The 19,817-nt window shown below is 39.5% G+C and overlaps 1 protein-coding gene across 10 annotated transcripts in view; it reads right to left on the bottom strand.

Moving 5' to 3' along the window:
• Positions 1 to 19,817, bottom strand: part of DMD (dystrophin) — a 1,191,992-nt gene that overhangs the window by 877,486 nt on the left and 294,689 nt on the right. For all 10 annotated transcript variants that reach the window (XM_049835325.1, XM_049835324.1, XM_049835302.1 and 7 more), the window contains one exon: positions 10,336 to 10,454. In XM_049835325.1, coding sequence (XP_049691282.1) covers positions 10,336 to 10,454 — 119 coding nt within the window. The remainder of the gene's footprint in view (positions 1 to 10,335; positions 10,455 to 19,817) is intronic.

Here is a 19,817-nt window from a genome sequence, read left to right as displayed (position 1 = left end):
GTACAGATTATGGAATACTATTGTAGGAAACGGGATTCTAAGATCCAAGTAGAATATTTTGATCTGGGCCTATTCTTAGTTGGAAGAACTACTCTTTAGTTATAAGTAGTAGATTAAAACCTGTTCTACCAGATAAATCTCCTTACCTCAAATGAAATTTAAGATCTAATATAGGCTTTTTGATGGTTGAACAGTGCTTTCACATCTTTTTAAATTACCATGTGATAAAACATCCAGTAAACATATATGCATTGCTATGCACCACTAGAAACTTGTCAGACTATATGTTGAGTGTTTACCTAAATAATCCCCCTTCTTCATGATTTTAAGACTAATATAGACTTATTTCATTCTGTCTTGATGCATCAGACAACATAATTCTGTTCTAATTGATCTCTTCTCAGTTGTCTTCCATTAGTGATTATTTTGAGCAACCGAGAACTACGTGCACAATTCCAAAGGGCTTCATTCATTCAATTACAGAGTTAAAAAAAGCATGCTATAAATAAACATCATTAATTTTAGCCTGAAGTATGGATTAGGGGTACAGCAACTCCCAGCAGAAGACACACTATATAAGCAATTAAAACACATGAGAAATTTGGGAAGGAAATAACATAAGAGTGAACCTGGATGAATATTTTAACACAGAGAAATGATTCTTTTGGAAAAACAATGTTAAAACACAGCATTAGTAATGATGAACAGAAAATTAAACATAATGTGATATAGTGGCAAAGAAACCTATGTGAGTATTTGTCAGAGCAGACTAATTACGATTTGACAGACAGTTCTGAGTATTGTGGTCAATGGCTTGATGTCTGAGTGGAGACCAGGGGCAAGTGGCATTCCTCAGGGGTCGGTCTTGGGACCAGTGCTGTTTAATGTCTTTATCAGTGACATGGACAGTGGGATCGAGTGCACCCTCAGAAAGTTTGCTGATGACACCAAGCTGTGTGGTGCAGTCGACACGCCGGAGGCAAGGGATGCCATCCAGAGGGACCTGGACAGGCTTGAGAGGTGTGACCACGCCAACCTCATGAAGGTCAACAAGGCCAAGTGCAAGGTCCTGCGCATGGGTCGGGAGATGAGTGGATTGAGAGCAGCCCTGCGGAGAAGGACTTGGGGGTATTAGCGGATGAAAAACTGAGTATGAGCCAGCAATGTGCAAAAGCAGCCCAGAAAGCCAACCGTATCCTGGGCTGCATCAAAACAAGTGTGACCAGCAGGTCAAGGGAGGCGATTCTCCCCCTCTACTCCACTCTGGCAAGACCCCACCTGCAGTACTGTGTTCAGCTCTGGGGCCCCCAACGTAAGAAAGACATGGACCTGCTTGAGTGGGTCCAGAGGAGGGCCATGAAGATGATTAGAGGGCTGGAGCACCTCTCCTATGAAGACAGGCTGAGAGAGCTGGGGTTGTTCAGCCTGGAGATGAAAAGGCTCCAGGGAGACCTTATAGCAGCCTTCCCGTACCTAAAGGGGGTCTAGAGGAAAGATGGGGAGGGACTCTTTAACAGGGAGTGTAGTGATAGGATGAAGGGTAACAGTTATAAACTGAAAGAGGGAAGATTTAGATTAGACATTAGGAAAAAAATCTTTACCGTGATGATGATGAGGCACTGGAACAGGTTGCCCAGAGAAGTTGTGGCTGCCCCATCCCTGGCAGTGTCTAAGGCCAGGTTGGATGGGGCTGTGAGCAACCTGGTCTAGTGGAAGGGGTCCCTGCCCATGGCAGGGTGCTTGGAACTAGGTGATCTTTAAGGTCCCTTCCAAGCCAAACCATGCTATGATTCTGTGATAGATCATAGTCATGTGCAAGGGTTGACAAAGTATTAAGACAGAGCCTGTAGAAAACCATTATGCCCTAGACAAAAGGTTTGCTAAGTCCTTTTCCTCCTAATATTGTTACTTCTGTTCATACAATCTACACGATCTCCAAAACTTCTGTGTATCCCTTGAGTCTTAGCTCTCCATAATTTCTAGCAATCACAAAAACCAGTGGCTGTTCCTGTCTTAACACAGAAGAAAAAATTTAGACCAGGGGAGGAACCTTCCACATACTGATCCTTACATCTAACAGTTGCTGAACTACCTACAATAGCAGCTGCAATGCAGTTACTGCAGAGCTCTTTATAGTTCAAGTTCAGTACTTCAAATGATATTGTAATCTGCAAATCCATTGTGATAGAAAAATCTTATAACTTTTTGTAAAGTATGTGCCCTGCTCCCAATTAAATCCCAGTTATTTTAAGTTTTCCCACTGATAAGACAGGCCTGTTTTGTCCTTGAGTCTCTTAACACAGTACCCTTCAAGTCATTTATTTCCATGAAAATCTGTAAAAGTTAGTGATTGTCAAGTAGTCTCTTGATAATTAAATTGCTCACAGGTCAATGAGGTAAGTAATAAATCTATTCATAAATATGGAAGAGAAAGTGGCTTTAGGTGGAGGCGAGTGAATTTACTACTTTTGCTGACTATTTCTATTTGCTTGAGCCTGCAAAGAAAAAGCAGGGCTTTCATCTTATCAGTAGGAAAATAAGAAATGTAGATTAATTTTGGGGGCAAATATTTTTCAAAAGGAACTGCAAAGTAAAATATTACAACAGGAATATAGATCAAGCTAGCAACCACTTGAACAACCTATTTGGATTACAAATTCATTCAGATAAAAGTTTACCTATAGCACTACATAATAATAAAATATACAATTTATTGGGTATTTTTTAAGTTATTTCCACAGCTTTTCTCTTGCTCTGCGTTTCAGAGCTGTGCTATGAACTAAAGACAAAGTACATGATATGGCATGATGACATATCCAGCACTTAGAGCTGCAATTTGTAATGACAAACAGTAAAACAATAGTTAAAGTGTTGTGTTTTTACTGTTGTACTTCAATGCTGTAACAATGCTAATGCAAGCCCACCTCTGCTATATGTAGTTCCCATAGAAGGAAAGCTTAGAGATAAGTGGAATTCACATTCCCAAACATGAACAAGACTTGAAGAGACTAATCCAACACATTTTTCCTGGTTGTTTTTTTTTGTTTTGTTTTTGTTTTTTTTTGTTTTTTTTTTTTTGTTTTTTTGTTTTTTTTTTAAGGAGAATATTAAGACTCCAATAAAAACAGCAGGGAGAGGGGACATGATTAGGAGTTCTTAATTCCTTTTAAGGGATTTATCATCTTCTTGTTTTGAACAGTACTGCGAAGAGCTAACTACTACTCACTGACTAGCTTGATATAGGACATAATTTTACAAGTCAGTGTCTGAACGACAACCATCCACTAATCATACATTCCACAGAAACACTAAAAATGCACAGCTGCAGAATACCTCAACAGAGCAGGTAACAATGCTAAGAAAACACAAATTAGATACAATGGGTTTGATAGTTTATATGAGTATATATGTACACTGCATTTGATATTGTTACTTTCAAAGTAGAAATACAAGCAACCCAGAAATTAGATATTTTTTATATGTGTATATATATATAAAACTGATGACTTAATGCAAATTTTTCTGACCCTCGGAAAGAGAATTTTTGTTTTGCATTACCTAGGTCATACACACAAGTTCAAATACTGACAGTATACTGAATATTCAGACCAGCAAACATACACAGTTCCCAATCTTCTGTTGTCTCTAAAGATATGGCTAAAATAATTAACATATCCATCAATCTTGTGACTTGATAAATCATGAAATTGGCAATAGGACTGAAGACCCCTGCCGATCTGCATTTGTTTTCCTAAATAGCTGTGTAACAGACACCAAACACTATGACAGTTTCCCAACTGAAAATATACTGCTAGTACCAAGTTGGTGGCATTAGTTTAAAAGGCAGTTCCAGACCTAAATCTGTCCGAATATTTATGGAGAAAGTCCAGTAACAACATCTTGTAGCAATTTACTTATTACTGTGAATCCTGTACACTTTCCTCTACTGTAACCAAAAGTATTCCAGGATTTGAGAACTAAAAGGAGACTGAAGAAAACTATACTTTTTTATTTTATTTTCTAACCATTATAAGGTTTTTGTGCAACTAAAATAATGATTTCTAAGCTTGATCCAGCATTTTTCTTGACTATTCTCAGCAGCATGGTATCACATATAGCTCTTGTGATTTGTCCCCCACCACCTTAAAAAAAAAATTAAAAAAAAAATCCCCCACACTAACACTGTACTAGGTAAAAAAAACATTTCTAAACTTTGGGGCATGATAGAAAACAAATATCTTCTCATACTCCCTTGACATGAGCCATATCAGCAAGGGCAATAAAATGAACTGAAAAACAGTATTACCACTGTATACTACTACCGAGTACAGACAGGGTTAACAACTTCACAAACTACAACGCTGACAGGTTTTTTCCCTCTCTTCTCTGTGCTACAGGTATGGTAGAACCCATTACCGTTGAGATACAGAAGTATGCAAAGTCAAGATCAAACAAAAAGTTGTCAAATGGAAAACTGTCTGAGTCTCATTATCACTTAATAATGGTGCCAAAAACTCGTGTCATCAGTGCAAATTAAGGAAAAATATGGAAAATGTGACTGGGATGGATTAAACGAGGTTTTTATCAGGCTACACAGTAAAGTATAAGAAACTGGATAATTACTTCACCTAAAAAGGATAGCAGAAATGCCATTATATAACTTCACAGTCTATTTATTACCGGGCTAGCACAAACAAGCACAAGACCCAGAAAAACGACAGCAGGGACAAGTTCATTAAACTAGGAATCAGATGTTTATTGCTAGAAGGAAGCACACAAACACTTCATCTCCTGCTGCTGCTGTCACCACACTCACACTCAGTTGCAAGGGGAAAGAGGACACAGCTCAGATGTATTCCCAGATTCAGTTTTGAGAGCACATTCCCTACGGTTCCTCAAAAGATCCTTCTGCTTCTATATGGCATGTGTATTTTATCCCAAAGTAAAAAGTAAAAATCAGTATACAGCCAATAACACGTAACTACTTCATGTTGCTGACCATAACACATTTGTTGCTGCTTGCTTGGTGAGATTTAAAGAGATGCTCATGAAAAAGTGGATGCACAACAAGGAACATGGTAGCTTTTAGTATATTTTCTGAAGTTTGTATGTGAAGAATGGAATCATGTTTCTCTACAACTGTAACACATAAAATTATCACGAAGAATCAGTTAACTACTAAAAGATGGAACTGCAGGTACTGGTAATTAGATGTTATTAAAAGATACAGACTAGTCTTAACAGCTTGATCAATTTTTCAAGCTTACATATATACAAGTTATAATTACTAACGTCATCATCATTTGCTTGATTCGCTTAATTTTAAGTCTTGCTGAAATTAGCTAAAGTGAATCCATACCAACAAAGACAGCAAATTATCTCCATCACTACTCATTCCCTGTACATAACAGTAGCTTAGAATAACGAGTGAGGAATGTAGGGAGCTGAAGACTAAGTTTATAATTTTTAAAAGAAAAATGTTCAGAGGGTTATATTATTTATGTCTAAAGTACTCTAAATTCAAGAGAGCAGTCAGAGATTAACCACCTGAATTTTTTACATTGAAAACAATCAACCAAAATCTTTTCAGAAGTCAGCAACTCAAATTTACATCCAGAATACCATGATAGTCATCACAAAGGTGTGGAAAAACAGTTGAACATTTTCCTTCGTTGTACCAAGAGTAATGGTCTTCAAAAAAGAGAGAAAGAAAATAAAATAATGTTAAAAAAATACACATTACTGTAGAAGTTTTCCATATACTAGCTTTGCCATTCAAATCTGAATAAAAATCACTATTAAAATTACCTGGGTTTGGCAATGTTCATCTCGTGATATTTTTACTTGAATGAGACATGACTGGAAGCCCACAAATATTAATTTTGAACAAGCAAAGGAAAATATGTTTTTCTTTGAAAGGATCAGAGAGCATTATCAAGATTTAAAACATCTTACCTGCATAATCGTAAATGTCTTACAATGAAAGTCACTGTGAGTTATGTAGGCATACTTTGGCCTAAAAAGTTTGATTTGCAAACACGTTTTTTCCTTTTGAATCCTGCCCACTAACCTCTAGGTCTTTATTAACTTTCTTCTAAATAAGACTTTCGACCATCCATTGATTTCCCCCACGCCTTCCTATTTTTTGCCTTGTTATCTTTCATACACTACAGTAGTGAACACCAGATAGACATATAAGCCTGATTACATGTCACTCACTGGCAAGATTCAATCAAAGAGATCACAGAATATCTCAAGTTGGAAGGGACATATGAGGATCATCAAGTCCAACTCCCCGCTCCTCACAAGACTACCTAAAACTAAACCATATGACTAAAAGCGTCCTCCAGACGCTCCTTGAACTCTGACAGCTTGGTGCTGTGACCACTTCCCTGGGGAGCCTGTTCCAGTGACTGATCACCCCTCTCCATGAAGAGCCTTTTCCTCATGTCCTATCTGAACTTCCCTGACGGAGCTTCATTCCCTGTCCTCGTGTCCGATCGCTGGTCACCAGAGAAAGGAGATCAACACCCGCCCTCCGCTTCCCCCCTTGAGGAAGCTGTAGACCGCGATGAGGTCACCCCTCAGCCTTCTCTTCTCCAAGCTGAACAAAGTGACCTCAGCCACACCTGTAAGTCTTGCCCTCAAGGCCCTTCACCATCTCGGCTGCCCTCCTCTGGACACACTCTAATAATTTGATGACTGTCTTATACTGAGGTGCCCAAAAAAGCACACGATCACCTCCCTCGACCAGTTAGCGATGCTGTGTGTGATGTACCGCAGGACACAGCTGGCCCTTTTGGCTGCCAAGGGACACTGTTGTCTCACGTTCAGCTTGCCAGCAACCCCAAACCCAGACTCGTTCCCCAGTTTGTACGTCTAACCAGGATTACCCTGTCCCAAGTGCAGAATCTGGCACTTGCTCTTGTTAAATTTCATACAGCTGGTGATTGCCCACCTCTCTAGTCTATGCAGATCTCTCTCTAAGGCCTCTCCACCCTCAAGGGAGTCCACAGCTACTCCTAATTTAGAATCATTAACAATGTACATTCAACTCCTGCATCCAGAATAGAGCTGAATCTTCCATTGCTTTTTCATGACAGAAGAGAGGAAGGAAACCTGTCCCTTATGTTTTTCTACATACTTTTTCAACATCAGGGGAAAAAAACAAACACAGCAACAAAACAAAGAACCAACAGCTAACATATATTTAAAATTTTTGCTGTGGAATGGGGTCAGCTTTCTCACCTCTTCTGTCTGAACAGGAAAGGGAAAAGGCTGGAATAAAGCTCCTACCATATATCTTATTCTTGCAGACAATTTTGTTTGCTCCCCCCCCCCCCCCCCAGCATTATAAGCATTTTGATTGCAGAACAGCTCTGCAGAATTTATTCTATGCTGCCTATGTGGCCTATTTTGGGAATTTATATCAAAACACAGTATCTTCAGATAACACCTGATTAATCACAATCTTTCCTTAGCTAATTTTGTTTAGAGGAAAGCTATAAGCAGAAAGACATACATCTTGCTATTTTTGAGAGAAAGTTAGTAAGGTTACATACCCTGTGAAAACATTAACCAGCTTCACAGATAAGCTACAAAGTCAATGTATCAAAACAGGAACAAGGCAATTTTGTCAAACTACTTTAGGACCTGTGTATAAAATAAGAATTTCTTAAGAAGATGAAAGGACACAGAAGCAGCCTTTTACAGAAGATGCCTAGTGTTTTCTTCTGTGTTTTAAGATGTATAATCATCGGTATAAATACAATTGGCTAAAGTAGGTTTTGTTAAGTTCACTTGCTTAAAAATTAAGCAAAGTGCCTGCTTTAAGATATACTACTGATGTAAAAAAAAAGCATTCCTAGTAGTCAATATGAGGAAATAACAAGAACCACCATCTCTGCATGAATCAAAATACAAAAGTTTTAACTTGTACAACACAGCTTTTACAGGAAATACTTAAACATAGTCCATATCTTAACCACTTTGGTGATTGAAATGGACATCAAATTTGGAAACAATGTTTTAAAAGCTTCTCATGGGACAGACTTGAAATATCAGCAAACTCACAAACAAACTTCATATATAACCTAGAAATCCAATGTCTGGCTGAATAAAAACATTTAATTTTCAAAATGTAATTGCTAAGACAGACTTCCTAGTCATCTGTTTCAAGATGTATCAATCATCAATACCTTTAGAACACAAACAAAAAACCCCAAACCCTTTCTTTTTTGACTATCCCATATGGTTGCAGAAGAATAGGGCTTTATTGAATAGTGACTTCCTTTTGACATAATATTTTCAAAATATCGACACAGCAAACATTTAATTAACAAAAACAAATTCTAAAGTGTTCACAAATTACACACGTGCTGTTTTGACAAACATTAAGTTACATTAAAATAATGTTTCACCACTGAATGCATACTCCCTTTTTGTCCTAATATAGTAGCACTTTGAAGTTTTTATTAAGTTAGCAGCCAGAGAATAGACTGTTGTTACACAATATACTGTTAAGAGATATTTGAGTATCTAATTAGGAGAGGGGATAAATATACAAGGTAAAATTACAGAAGTAGTATGCTGGAACCTTCAAACAAGATTCTTTACTCACGTACCAGTAATTCTACTTTTCAGTCTAGGAACAGATTATCATGAATGAAACTGTTACAGCTTCACAGATTCATACATTTTCAAATAGGTACAGAATTTAGTTTTCTTTCAGAAAACTTTGCAGTTTTTTATTTCTAGAGGAAAAAAAAAATAGGTGGCAAGCACCATGATTTACAACACTGAATAGCAAATAATAACAGCAGACATTTGGAAAACCACCAATGTTTAAGAGTTTTTCAGTTGTTGGCTAAACAACTTCAAGTATCTTTGCCAAAACCAGAATAAAATGTCTAATCCAAAGTGACTTTTGCATACAGAAAATAACTTATTCACTAATCTATTTTAAGAAGAAAGTTGAACCAATTATAGCAAAGAGTGTGACTATATCTATTCAGTTGTGCAACCCAGTTTTCAATTCGAATCTCATTCACAGCTTACAAGCTGAATCTCATGCTTTAGCATGTAGAAAGCCTGTTCCTCTTCCAGCGGTACACACAAATTCAGTTCTAGAGATGCAACATAGTATACTAGCAAGCAATGCTGTACTGGTTTTACTGTGCATTTCTTCCACAAATTCCACTACAGACACCCCATACATTGCTTGTACAAGGGGAACTATTTGACTATTTTAAACCATCTCTACTAACAGTTTTTCACTCTACAAAGCAGTAAGGTCACAGAGAGAGAGCTTTATGATGTTCAACTACAGCATAAGCAGACAGGTTTTGCATACTTTTCCCCCAGGGAAATATACAGGATACAAGGTTATTAGTCCAATCTTGAGAAATACCCTATTATATTTAAACATTAAGAGACCTGACATTACTTTTTAGACTCATATTTATGTTTTGTTACTTCTGGTTCTTCCCAGAAACTCACCACCAGGTGAGCCACTGAGAACAAACATATAGAAAACTGCATTTCTTACTGGCTTAACAGGAAATTGCATGAAAATATAGCATATGGATCATGGTGTGGAAAAAGAGAGTGTGTATATATACAAAGGCATGTATAAAAAGGACAGCTGTTCAACATTGCCTTGTAGTAAAGAATGTTTTAGAAACATTCTCTGAGGGTAAATTACTTAGGCTCTCAGCAATGCAGAAAGTAGGGCAGAGAATATACAGAAATGGACAAAACCACAAAGATCATGTGAAAAACAAGGAATCCTTCAAACATGACTGCATAAGGAAGTACAAAAGATAGAGTTAAGGTAAAATGGGCAAGTCTATCACATATAAGACTAAATGACAGTGATACGAGTCATGCCATCCTGAAAATTTCAATATACAGAAGATATATGTCATATTTTAAAGATACAAGTATCTAGAGTTCAAATACACATTTTGGATATATTTTAAAAGGTAACTTGAACTCATGGTCTTTCCAGAAGACATAAAAGCTGAAGATGCTCTAAATCTTTGAAACAGAAATCAGCTACTTATTGAGATACCTTTAACTTAGTGCATGCACATTAAAGCTCTGGCCCCAAAGCTGGAAAAGAATTGCTTTAGATCACGTACATACAGACAGTTCTTATGCTATTTCAATAGAGCACAAAGGTGACATTAAAACATAAATAAAGGATCTTGCTTCAGTTTATGATTTATCTTATAAAACGTTAAATCCTTGTGCAAAAAACTCAAATTAATTTACAATCAAATGCATAGAAATACTGATTTTCCATTTAGACAAAAGAACACAATTTCTACTAACCTTCAGGATCAAGGAGTTTCTCTATGCCCAGGTGTTGCCTGGCTATATTGAATGCATGGTCTAATCGTTGTACAGGTGACTGCTGAGAAACAACAGCATTCCAATCAAACAGGTCTGGTCTAAAGCAAAAATAAGAGTAACAGTAAGTTTCTTCTTTTTCAGCATTGGATTTAATTACATATTTCTACAGCTATCCATCAGCAGCAGCTACTACTATTTTATTTTTTTAATGAAAGGGCTTGTTCAGTCAGAGCTGGAACTAATGAAGCTTGGTTTCTAATGGGTTTTCCATGTCCATCACCATCACATTAATCACATTTCTCATTCTGCACTAAGTCTCAACAGCCTATAACCTCACTCCCCCAAACTGCCTGTTTTAACCTGTAACGCTCTGCTACTGTCACTGCCCAAAACGCCCACAGCAGGCTTGCTCCCCTCTTCCAGTCCCGAAGAGGGCCTGGGTGAGAAGAATCACGCGCTGTGGTTGTGCACACTGGGACTGGCCCCTGGCAGGCCGAGCAGGACAGAAAATTGCTGAGGTCATTTTGCAGCCTTCCTCCTCTCTCCAGCCACCAGTTTCTCACTTCATTTACTATTTCTAAGAATGTTATTGCTTCTAACATTACCAGCTCCCTGCTATATCCGATTGAAATCGGTCAACAGGTTCAAAAATTCATGACCTGGGAACATAGGCAGTACAGCTGCATGTACCACTTTTCTTACCAAAACCTTTAGAAAAACACGCTTTTCAGATGAGTATAAAACTGTAGTCCAATCATAGGTTTTAACTGATAGGAGCAAAAGCACTACAGCACAATTTAAATGCTCTTGCAGGAAAAGACAGAATGACCAAAAATTAATTATAGCTCCGATACACAATCTGAGCCCTTGTATTATCACTTGCACTATTTGCAATATAAATAATGTTAATACACTGTGATCTTTGGCATTTCATCTGAGAGTTATCCATTAGGAGATCTGAATTTGTTATCAGGCACTCGGGGAAAAAAGTTTAATCAGGTACTCTGTAATTAACATGCGTATAATATGAAGAAAAACAACCACACTATTTGTGACTTTGATACAACATTCTAAATCAGAAAACATTTAAACATATAATTTTACTTAGAGATAAATCAAGTAAGTTATTTATACAAATTAAAGTGTTGCAATTAGTTATGACAGATTTACTTACATTTTTATTAATTTTAAAAGTACATTTTAAACAGTGTCCCATAGTTATAATAGAGGGCAAAAATGTTCACTACATCTTACTGGAATAACACCAAGAGAGCAAAGGAAAAATGCCATTTATGTAGTAGTAATTTCCCAGTTATGCATCTTTGCTGTCCAACTTTTTTCTGAGAGGGGACTGATTTCCATAGGAACCATTAAGTTATTTTAAGGTATTTTGCTTCTCTATGCAGAGGTTCTTAAGAACAGAGGTTTCTCCTTCCCACATGCAGAACAACTTCAAAAAAAAAATAAATTTGCCTGGGGGCAGGATGGGGAAGGGAGAGGAAACTTAGGTGATAATCTTTGTTTCTAGTCATGGATGCATTAAGTCTGTGATCTCATAGGCTGGTTTGTGTACTAAAACACTGGCATTTTCAAAATACAGATTATGTCTGCACAATTTTTTCCATCCTCCTTGTAATGGGTATGACTGGGATGGAGTTAACATTCTTCATAGTGGTCCATATGATCCCGTGTTTTGAATTTACGGTTAAAATTGTGTTAACAACGAACCAATTGTTTAGCTATTGCTGAACCGTGCTTAAACGGGATCAAGATCTTCTCTTTTTTCCCCTGCTCTGCCTCCCCCAAGAGTAGGCTGGGGGTGGGCAAAAAGCTGGAAGGGGACCCAGGACAGGTGACCCAAACTGGCCAAAGGGATACTCCATACTATATAACTTGCTCATCAATAAATACTGGGGGAAGGGAAGAAAGGGGTGGGTGGGTGGGTGGGGGCAGGGGGGTTGTCTTCCAAGGTGGCTGCTGCTTGGAGCCCGGCTGGGCATCAGTCTGCTTCTGGGAGATGTTGAGTTACTGCCTTTGCATCACTTGTACTTCTGTTCTTTCCTTCATTTATTAAATGGTCTCCATTTCGGCTCATGAGTTTTCCTGCTTTTGCTTTTCCTATTCTCTTCCCTGTCCTGGGGGAGCAGGGGGAGAAGCAAGTAAGTGGCTGTGTGGCTGCTCAGCTGCTGACTGGGGTCGACCCACCACACTCCTACACCTTACTCTACAGGCATCTGATATTCTTAAATTCTTTATTCTCTCCAAATGTAACCTTTGGCTGGCATATGGCATAGGATGCGTACGCTCATACATCAAATTTAGTGAAGAGAACAATGTAGTAATCACAAAGCTATCTATTATGACTTTCTTAAAAATTTCTGCAAGGATGTGTTGCACAAATGCTACAAAAGACTACTCAGTGACAAAAGCTTTTAGGACAAGGAAAGAAAAGAACAATATCTGAGGGACTACCTCCCCCCACCAAATGTTTTTGCAGGAATTTGGTTTGAAGTCCTAATCATACTTGCGCTCCTCAGAGCAACACATTATCTTCACATAGTCATGACTCGCTTGGTGATACAAGTTTTTATATACAGGAACATGCTTTCTTCTAACCAGTGAGGACTTTGCTGGGCAAGAACAATAACATTTAGAATTATTCATAGAGGAATAACACAATATTGTCTCATTCCTCTTGAAAAACCTCAGTCATCATTAATAATATCTTAGATGTTCAATTTCATCCAACTTCTTGATTGCATAATCCAGGCTCTCCCTATTCCAACAGCAATTTAACTTTCCAGATTTTCCCTTTGTTGAAAGAATACTTGACCATACACTTTTCAGTAGCACCATCAGTAGACTAAGAGCGTCATAATGTCAGCTTGAAGCATCAGCTTCTCAGTGCTATGTGTCTAGATGTTTTGCTGGGTATATTTATGCAGCAATACTGCCAAGCATGATTGCAGGGAGCATTACAGCCTAGAAGATTAAGAATTGCGGTATATGGCAAATAGCTTTTAAAAATCCCTGAAACAACACTGAAACAGAATTTCAAGTAACAATTATTATTAGCTTTCTAAGGAGTTTTAAATACAAGCATGAACAGGTATGAAATAGTAGAGAAGAGAAATAAAACAGAATACTGATTCTCTGCCTTCATTTGCTCTCTGCCTATTCTTCAAATTGTACAAAGGGAGAGGAAGTTTGCTCTCCCATCTGCAGCTTAGTTCATGTCTGACAGGGAGTAAAGCCAAGGAGACATAGCTAGCAGTCTTCACTCCTCTCACTGAGCACATATAAGCATATGCATGTTTAAAGAAGCTAGAATTAACTAGTATATGTTGAATTCCATCTAGCTGCTCACCAATCAGCTAAAACAGCACTGATCTTATATTAGTTTATGACAAGACCACGGAGAGCCAAAATTGAAAGGATTAAAGGCTTCAGTGGAGAAGTTTTGTATTGTAAAACCAAAATTTATATCTAACACAGGGTAAATTCTGTACCTGCAGTTCTTTCTTATAACTAGCAACAAGAAAAAAATAATAAATGGGAAAACAAACCTGAAGTTTTTTAGAATATAGTTGCAAGAAAAATAGTTGGTCATAAAGTACATGAAGGATTTACCACCTCACCCCCTTACATATTTTATGGTGGAAATAGATCAGCTGGGGTAAGAAAATTGAATCTGGAGTATACTAACACCAAACAAATCCAGACATATTTAAGTCATGCATAAGAGAAACCACAGTTACTACAAAAAGCAACAGGTTCCCATCCAATTTAAAGCAAGCAACAAAACTCAGAGGCGGCAGACAACTGTGTCCAGTAACTCCATCCCACCACAGTGCTCTGTTGCTAGCCGCAGCCCCTACCAGTAATACAGCTTCAAAACACGTCTTCAAAGTTTACTCTTATTTTTCCCCAGATACCACCTGCTAAACCTTTGTCAAAAACATAAAGCTAATTTTCATGAGTGCAGATACAGATATTAAGACCAAATAACCCCCAGAAGAGTTTATAAGCAGTGAAGAAAAAGTAAACAGCATTTCTGGGGGTTGGTTTCTTTACTTACTAAAGAACATGTTTATTCATTCCAGTAAGTTTTTTTCCACATGAACCTGAAGTGACATAATCTAAGATGCATATGGCATTGAATCCTGAAAAGGTAATGAATTTTGCAGAAGTGTCAATTCAAGGAAAGTAAGAGAAACAAAACATACACTCCAGAGGGAGAGTTCTGAAGGAAGGAAATAAAACATTTTGAAGATACTTTAACATCACAGGTTGTATTGTTTTAATTTCTTCAGAATCTCTGAAGTGACTCATTTCTAAAGTATCACAAGCCTTTAAAACAGCAACGTTTATAACTTACATAACCTTCGGTAAAAAATAATTACACAAAGGTAATAATGAACATCACAAAGAAACACCATGCATGTTTTAATAGGTCATTTTCTTAAGCTGTATTAACATCTAGCTAAGATTATAACACAATTAGAATTGGTCTATCATAAAATAATTTAGCAAAAGAGCAACTTACAGATCTAATTCACAAAAGTTTTCCGTCAGCGTACATAGAAAGGAGCCATACTTAGATCATAAAAGTTTCTATCTCCTTTTCAAGAGAAAAGTCATGGTTTTCTTGTTGTTCTAGCTTTATTTACACGAGAAAATCTTACATATACCTTCAGTACTCTCACAATTAAAACAAACCAGGAGCCAGTAACTAGCATATAACTTAGTGACTTGCTACAATAAAAGTATTTTCATACCTCCTCATACTATTGCATTTACTTCCACATTGCCTTTAACTTACTGAAGAAAAACTTTTGCTTCTTCTATCCAGGACCTCTTTTGAATGCCATTTCCCTTCTCATCTCCCCACTCTGCCACCCTGAAGCAGAAACAGCTGCAATAAAGTGCTCATTTCTAAGGCAGTCACCTGGCCTAAGTTCAAGCATTTTAAAGAAGCAAGGAGGAAGCTAATGAATGCCACTTGTTCCCACTTCAAAATCCTGATTAAAGGGCCAGGGGGGAGGGGGAGAAAGCCTCAACACATTTAGAAGCAGGAGGAAAAGCTCTCTCTGATATCCATCTGGAGAAAAAAAGATTACAAGAAGTAAACAGGGAAAGCTGTCTGTGACCTAGAGCCTGAAGTGGGGAGAGTTTCAACTGTAGCAGGACTGACCTATCTTCCTTAGCAAAATATTTTAGTTTCTGTATATTCCTAGGGTGATGGTACCACTCCACAGCTGCTGCCTTGTTTATTTGGTTCAATGGAGAAAATGCCTTTCAAGGAACCATATCCCAAGCTTATATTCTGAAAATTCGCACCCTAGGCCCACTGACGTGCCCTTGTAGCTTTGCCAAGTAACCTGTGCTCCACTGCTTGTCACAATCAGTTTCAAAAGCCATTGCTAAGGAGCTTAAACGTCCATAGAGAGATGGTGATTATACAAAAGGGAATATCTATTTGTTTTGGGTTTGTGCCACAAGGTTGTGGTAGTGGGGAAGGGGCTGCACAGGGCCACTTCCTGAGAGAAGCTGCTAGAAGCTTCCTCAGCTCCAAGATGGACCCACCTCTGGCCCAGGCCGAGCCCATCAGTGAAGGTGGTAATGCCTCCAGAAGAACAGATTTAAGAAGAGGAACCTGCAGCGAGTAATGGGGAGTGGGGGAGCAGATACCCACCTGCTGCCTGGGGAGAGAGGAGCCCACGCCGGAGCAGGGGGATGCCCCCAAAGATGGCCAGGACTCCATGTTAAAGCCCACACTGGAGCAGTCTGAGGCTGAAGGACTGCAGCCTGTGGAAGGGACCCATGCTGGAGCAGTTCGTGAAGAACTGCAGCCCGTGGGAAGGACTCATGCTGGAGAAATTCATGGAGGACTGTCTGCCACGGGAGGGACCCCACGCTGAAGCAGGGGCTGAGTGAGGAGTCCTGTCCCTGAGGAGGGAGGAGCGGCAGAGACAAGGGGTGAGGAACTGACCCCAACCCCCGTTCCCCGTCCCCCTGTGCCACTGTGCGGAGGAGAGAGAGAGAACCAGGAATGGAGTTGAGGCGGGAAGGAGGGAGGGGTGGGGGGAAGGTGTTCTAAGGTTTGGTTTACTTCTCAGTATCCTTGTTTTGATTTGATTCGTAGTAAATTGACTTGATTTTGTTTCTTCCTCAAGTTGAGCCTGTCTTTTGCCCATAACCTTAAGTGATGAGTGATGGGTTAACCCTGGCTGGATGCCAGGTGCCCACAAAAGCTGTTCTATCACTCCTCCTCCTCAGCTGGACAGGGGAGAGAAAATATAACAAAGAGCTTGTGGATCTAGTTAAGCACAGGAGAGATCACTCACCAATTACCATCACTGGCAAAACAGACTCAGCTTGGGGAAAATTAACTCAATTTATTACAAATCAACCAGAGTAAGGTAATGAGAAATAAAACCAAATCTCAGAACACCACCCCTCTACCCCTCCCTTCTTCCCAGGCACAACTTCACTCCCGGATTCTCTACCAAGCCCTCTCCAGTGGCACAGGGGAATGGGGATGGGGTTTAGGGTCATTTCATCACACATTATTTTCTGCTGCTTCATCCTCCTCAGGGGGAGGGCTCATCACACTCTTCCCCTGCTCCAGCATGGGGTCCCACCCATGGGAGACAGTCCTCCATGAACTTCTCCAACGTGGGTCCTTCCCACGGGCTGCAGTTCTTCACGACCTGCTCCAGTGTGGGTCCTTTCCACGGCATGCAGTCCTTCAGGCACAGCCTGCTCCAGTGTGGGTGCCCCACAGGGTCACAAGTCCTGCCAACAAACCTGCTCCGTGGGCTCCTCTCTCCACAGGTCCTGCCAGGAGCCTGCTCCGGCATGGGGTTCCCACAGGGTTACAGCCTCCTTTGGGAACACACCTGCTCCGGCGTGGGGTCCTCCACGGGCTGCAGGTGGAGATCTGCTCCACTGTGGACCTCCCTGGACTGCAGGGGGACAGCCTGCCTCACCATGGTCTTCCCCATGGGCTGCAGGGGAATCTCTGCTCTGGCCCCTGGAGCATCTCCTCCCCCTCCTTCTTCACTAACCTTGGTGTCCACAGGGTTGTTTCTCTTACATGTTCTCACTCCTCTCTCTGGCGGCTGTTTTTTTCCTCTGTCCCAACTTTTTTCTTCTTAAAAATGTTATCACAGAGGCGTTACCACTATCACTGATTGGCTCGGCCTTGGCCAGTGGCGGGTCCGTCTTAGAGCCGGATGGTATAGGCTTTCTCTCAAACACGGGGCAAGCTTCCAGCAGCTTCTTACAGAAGCCACCCCTGTAACCCCCTCCACTACCCAAACCTTGCCACACAAAGCCAATACATTTAGTGATTAAAGTCCAGAAGAAGTAAACAGGTGTGTCTTGGGTCTTGGACACTTGCCTCAGGGAATCTGAATGCACACTCACCATTTCCCAAATGAGCGCACTACCTACTGGGCAAAAGGCAAGACTTTGTGGAGTAACTCTTTTTCACTTCTATTGAAGATAGGCTCACTGTGCAGAAAGCTATGCAAGATTTATGGCAGCAGACGCAAAAGAGTAAAAGTTTTGCATCTCTGTTTTAGAAAACCTGAATAAAGTGCATAAATTGTAGTGAGAAGGAAATGAATGTCCACAACTGGTGAACTTTGAAGTGAACTGAACACAGCAGTGCAAAAAGTATTACATACAGACACTGAGAGATTTGTCTAGATGATCCCAATGTGGCTTAGGCAGGGAACTGCCTTCCCCAGCTAGGGACTGCTCCTGACTAAGATCCTCTCTTCAGACTTCTGGAGCTCTTCTTACAAAGAGGGACAAAAAGGAATTTCCAAATTCTGATTTCAGACACCAAATGATATTACGCAGTCATGTAGAGCATACAACCAGAATATCTGAGTATCAGATACCCTAATCAGGAAACAGGTAGCCTGATATTGTGTCTGTGTGAAAAGACGTGCCACCACTTTGGCCTTCTGCTGCACTCATACGCTGAAAATGAAATCAGGGTAGTTACAATGCCATAGAGTGCTACTGGTTTCAGCCTTTGAGTCTACAGTGATAATTAGTTATCCAAAATCATTTCAGCACAACTATTTTTTTGGCATTTATGAAATAAAGTATTTTCCCTTTGAGTTGTATCTACTTTTTCTTCCCTAGCTGTATCCAATGTAACAGAGGTAGCACTGTACCACCAAAAGTAGTAGGAATCGCTCAGTCCTTTTCATATCACAGAGTTCCTGTGTGACTTGAGTAACCTGGTGTTTGAGTTAAAACCAGCATTTTCCCACTTAATAAAACCATATATAGACAATGTTTTAGGAAGATGAAAAAGTATTCATGCCCACAGAAATTATGTGTAAGCTCTCACACTGTAACAGAACTTCTGTGAAGGTAAGTGATGCAGACGGAAGAGTATCCCACACAAAGGGGGTGTGTGTGTGTCTTGTTTTTAATCATCTACAAGTATGGAATCAGAGCTTTAGAAAGAACGATTCATTGAGTTCTACAGGATAATTGCATTCTTATATTCACGTCCATCAGAATGAAACCACTTATGAAATGAGAGACAGAGCAAATTAAAATGAGAAATGATCATCAGCGGAAATAACAAAAAAGTAAGTTTAGAGAGTGTTTGAAAAAAACTCACCAAACCACATTTTAATGAATGACCAATGAATAAAGTAGTTATCAAAAGCTAGTGACATAGACATTGTATTTTAGTTCTTATCTTATTTAGCTCCATAAATGCAATTCTCCTAATACCTGCATAAACACTTGCACCAACACCAAGAAAGTGCAAGCGCGTCAATGGCACAGTAACAGCAGGATGGTGGGAAAGCCAGTTGTTAATGTTATAATACTGAACGTAGGTGAAAGACACACACGAAGCCTTTTTAGAGCATAATAAGTTCTTCCTTAAGATAATGCCTCATTCCTAAAATGACAAGCAAACAGCACTTGTAATTGAATATTCCGGGACCTTATTTCAGTCAGATCTACTCAAGGCTTCCAGGCATATGCAGGGTGAAAAACTGGATTCACAGCAAGAGATGCCTACTGTGCCTGGGATGGTGGTGTAAGGCATAGCCACTGTAAATGGCTGTCAGTGTTAGTCTGCGGACTACAACAGCAGTAGACTTATTCAGACAGTTTCATTCAGAAACAATTACATGAGGCAGTGAAAATTTGGGGAAGAACTACCTGCAGCTCTTCACTGCTTACGTTAGAAGGCATATATTGTCTCAGACTATGCTTTTAGAAGTATTTTGCCTTATTTCAAGCCTTTAATGCAACTAAAAACAATACATGGCCTGACTCGTACTAATATCTTGTAAATCCCTGCCATCTCTTACCAAAGAGAACATACCCATTTAGCTGTTCAAAAACTCAGCTCAGTGATAATTTGGAGCAGTCAGCCACCTTGCAGGACAGCCCCCTTTAAGAGAAAGGTATAG

This window comes from Accipiter gentilis, chromosome 32, assembly GCF_929443795.1.
Source record: "Accipiter gentilis chromosome 32, bAccGen1.1, whole genome shotgun sequence".
NCBI classification, from domain to species: domain Eukaryota; kingdom Metazoa; phylum Chordata; class Aves; order Accipitriformes; family Accipitridae; genus Astur; species Astur gentilis.
This window is presented reverse-complemented; position numbering and strand designations above follow the sequence as displayed.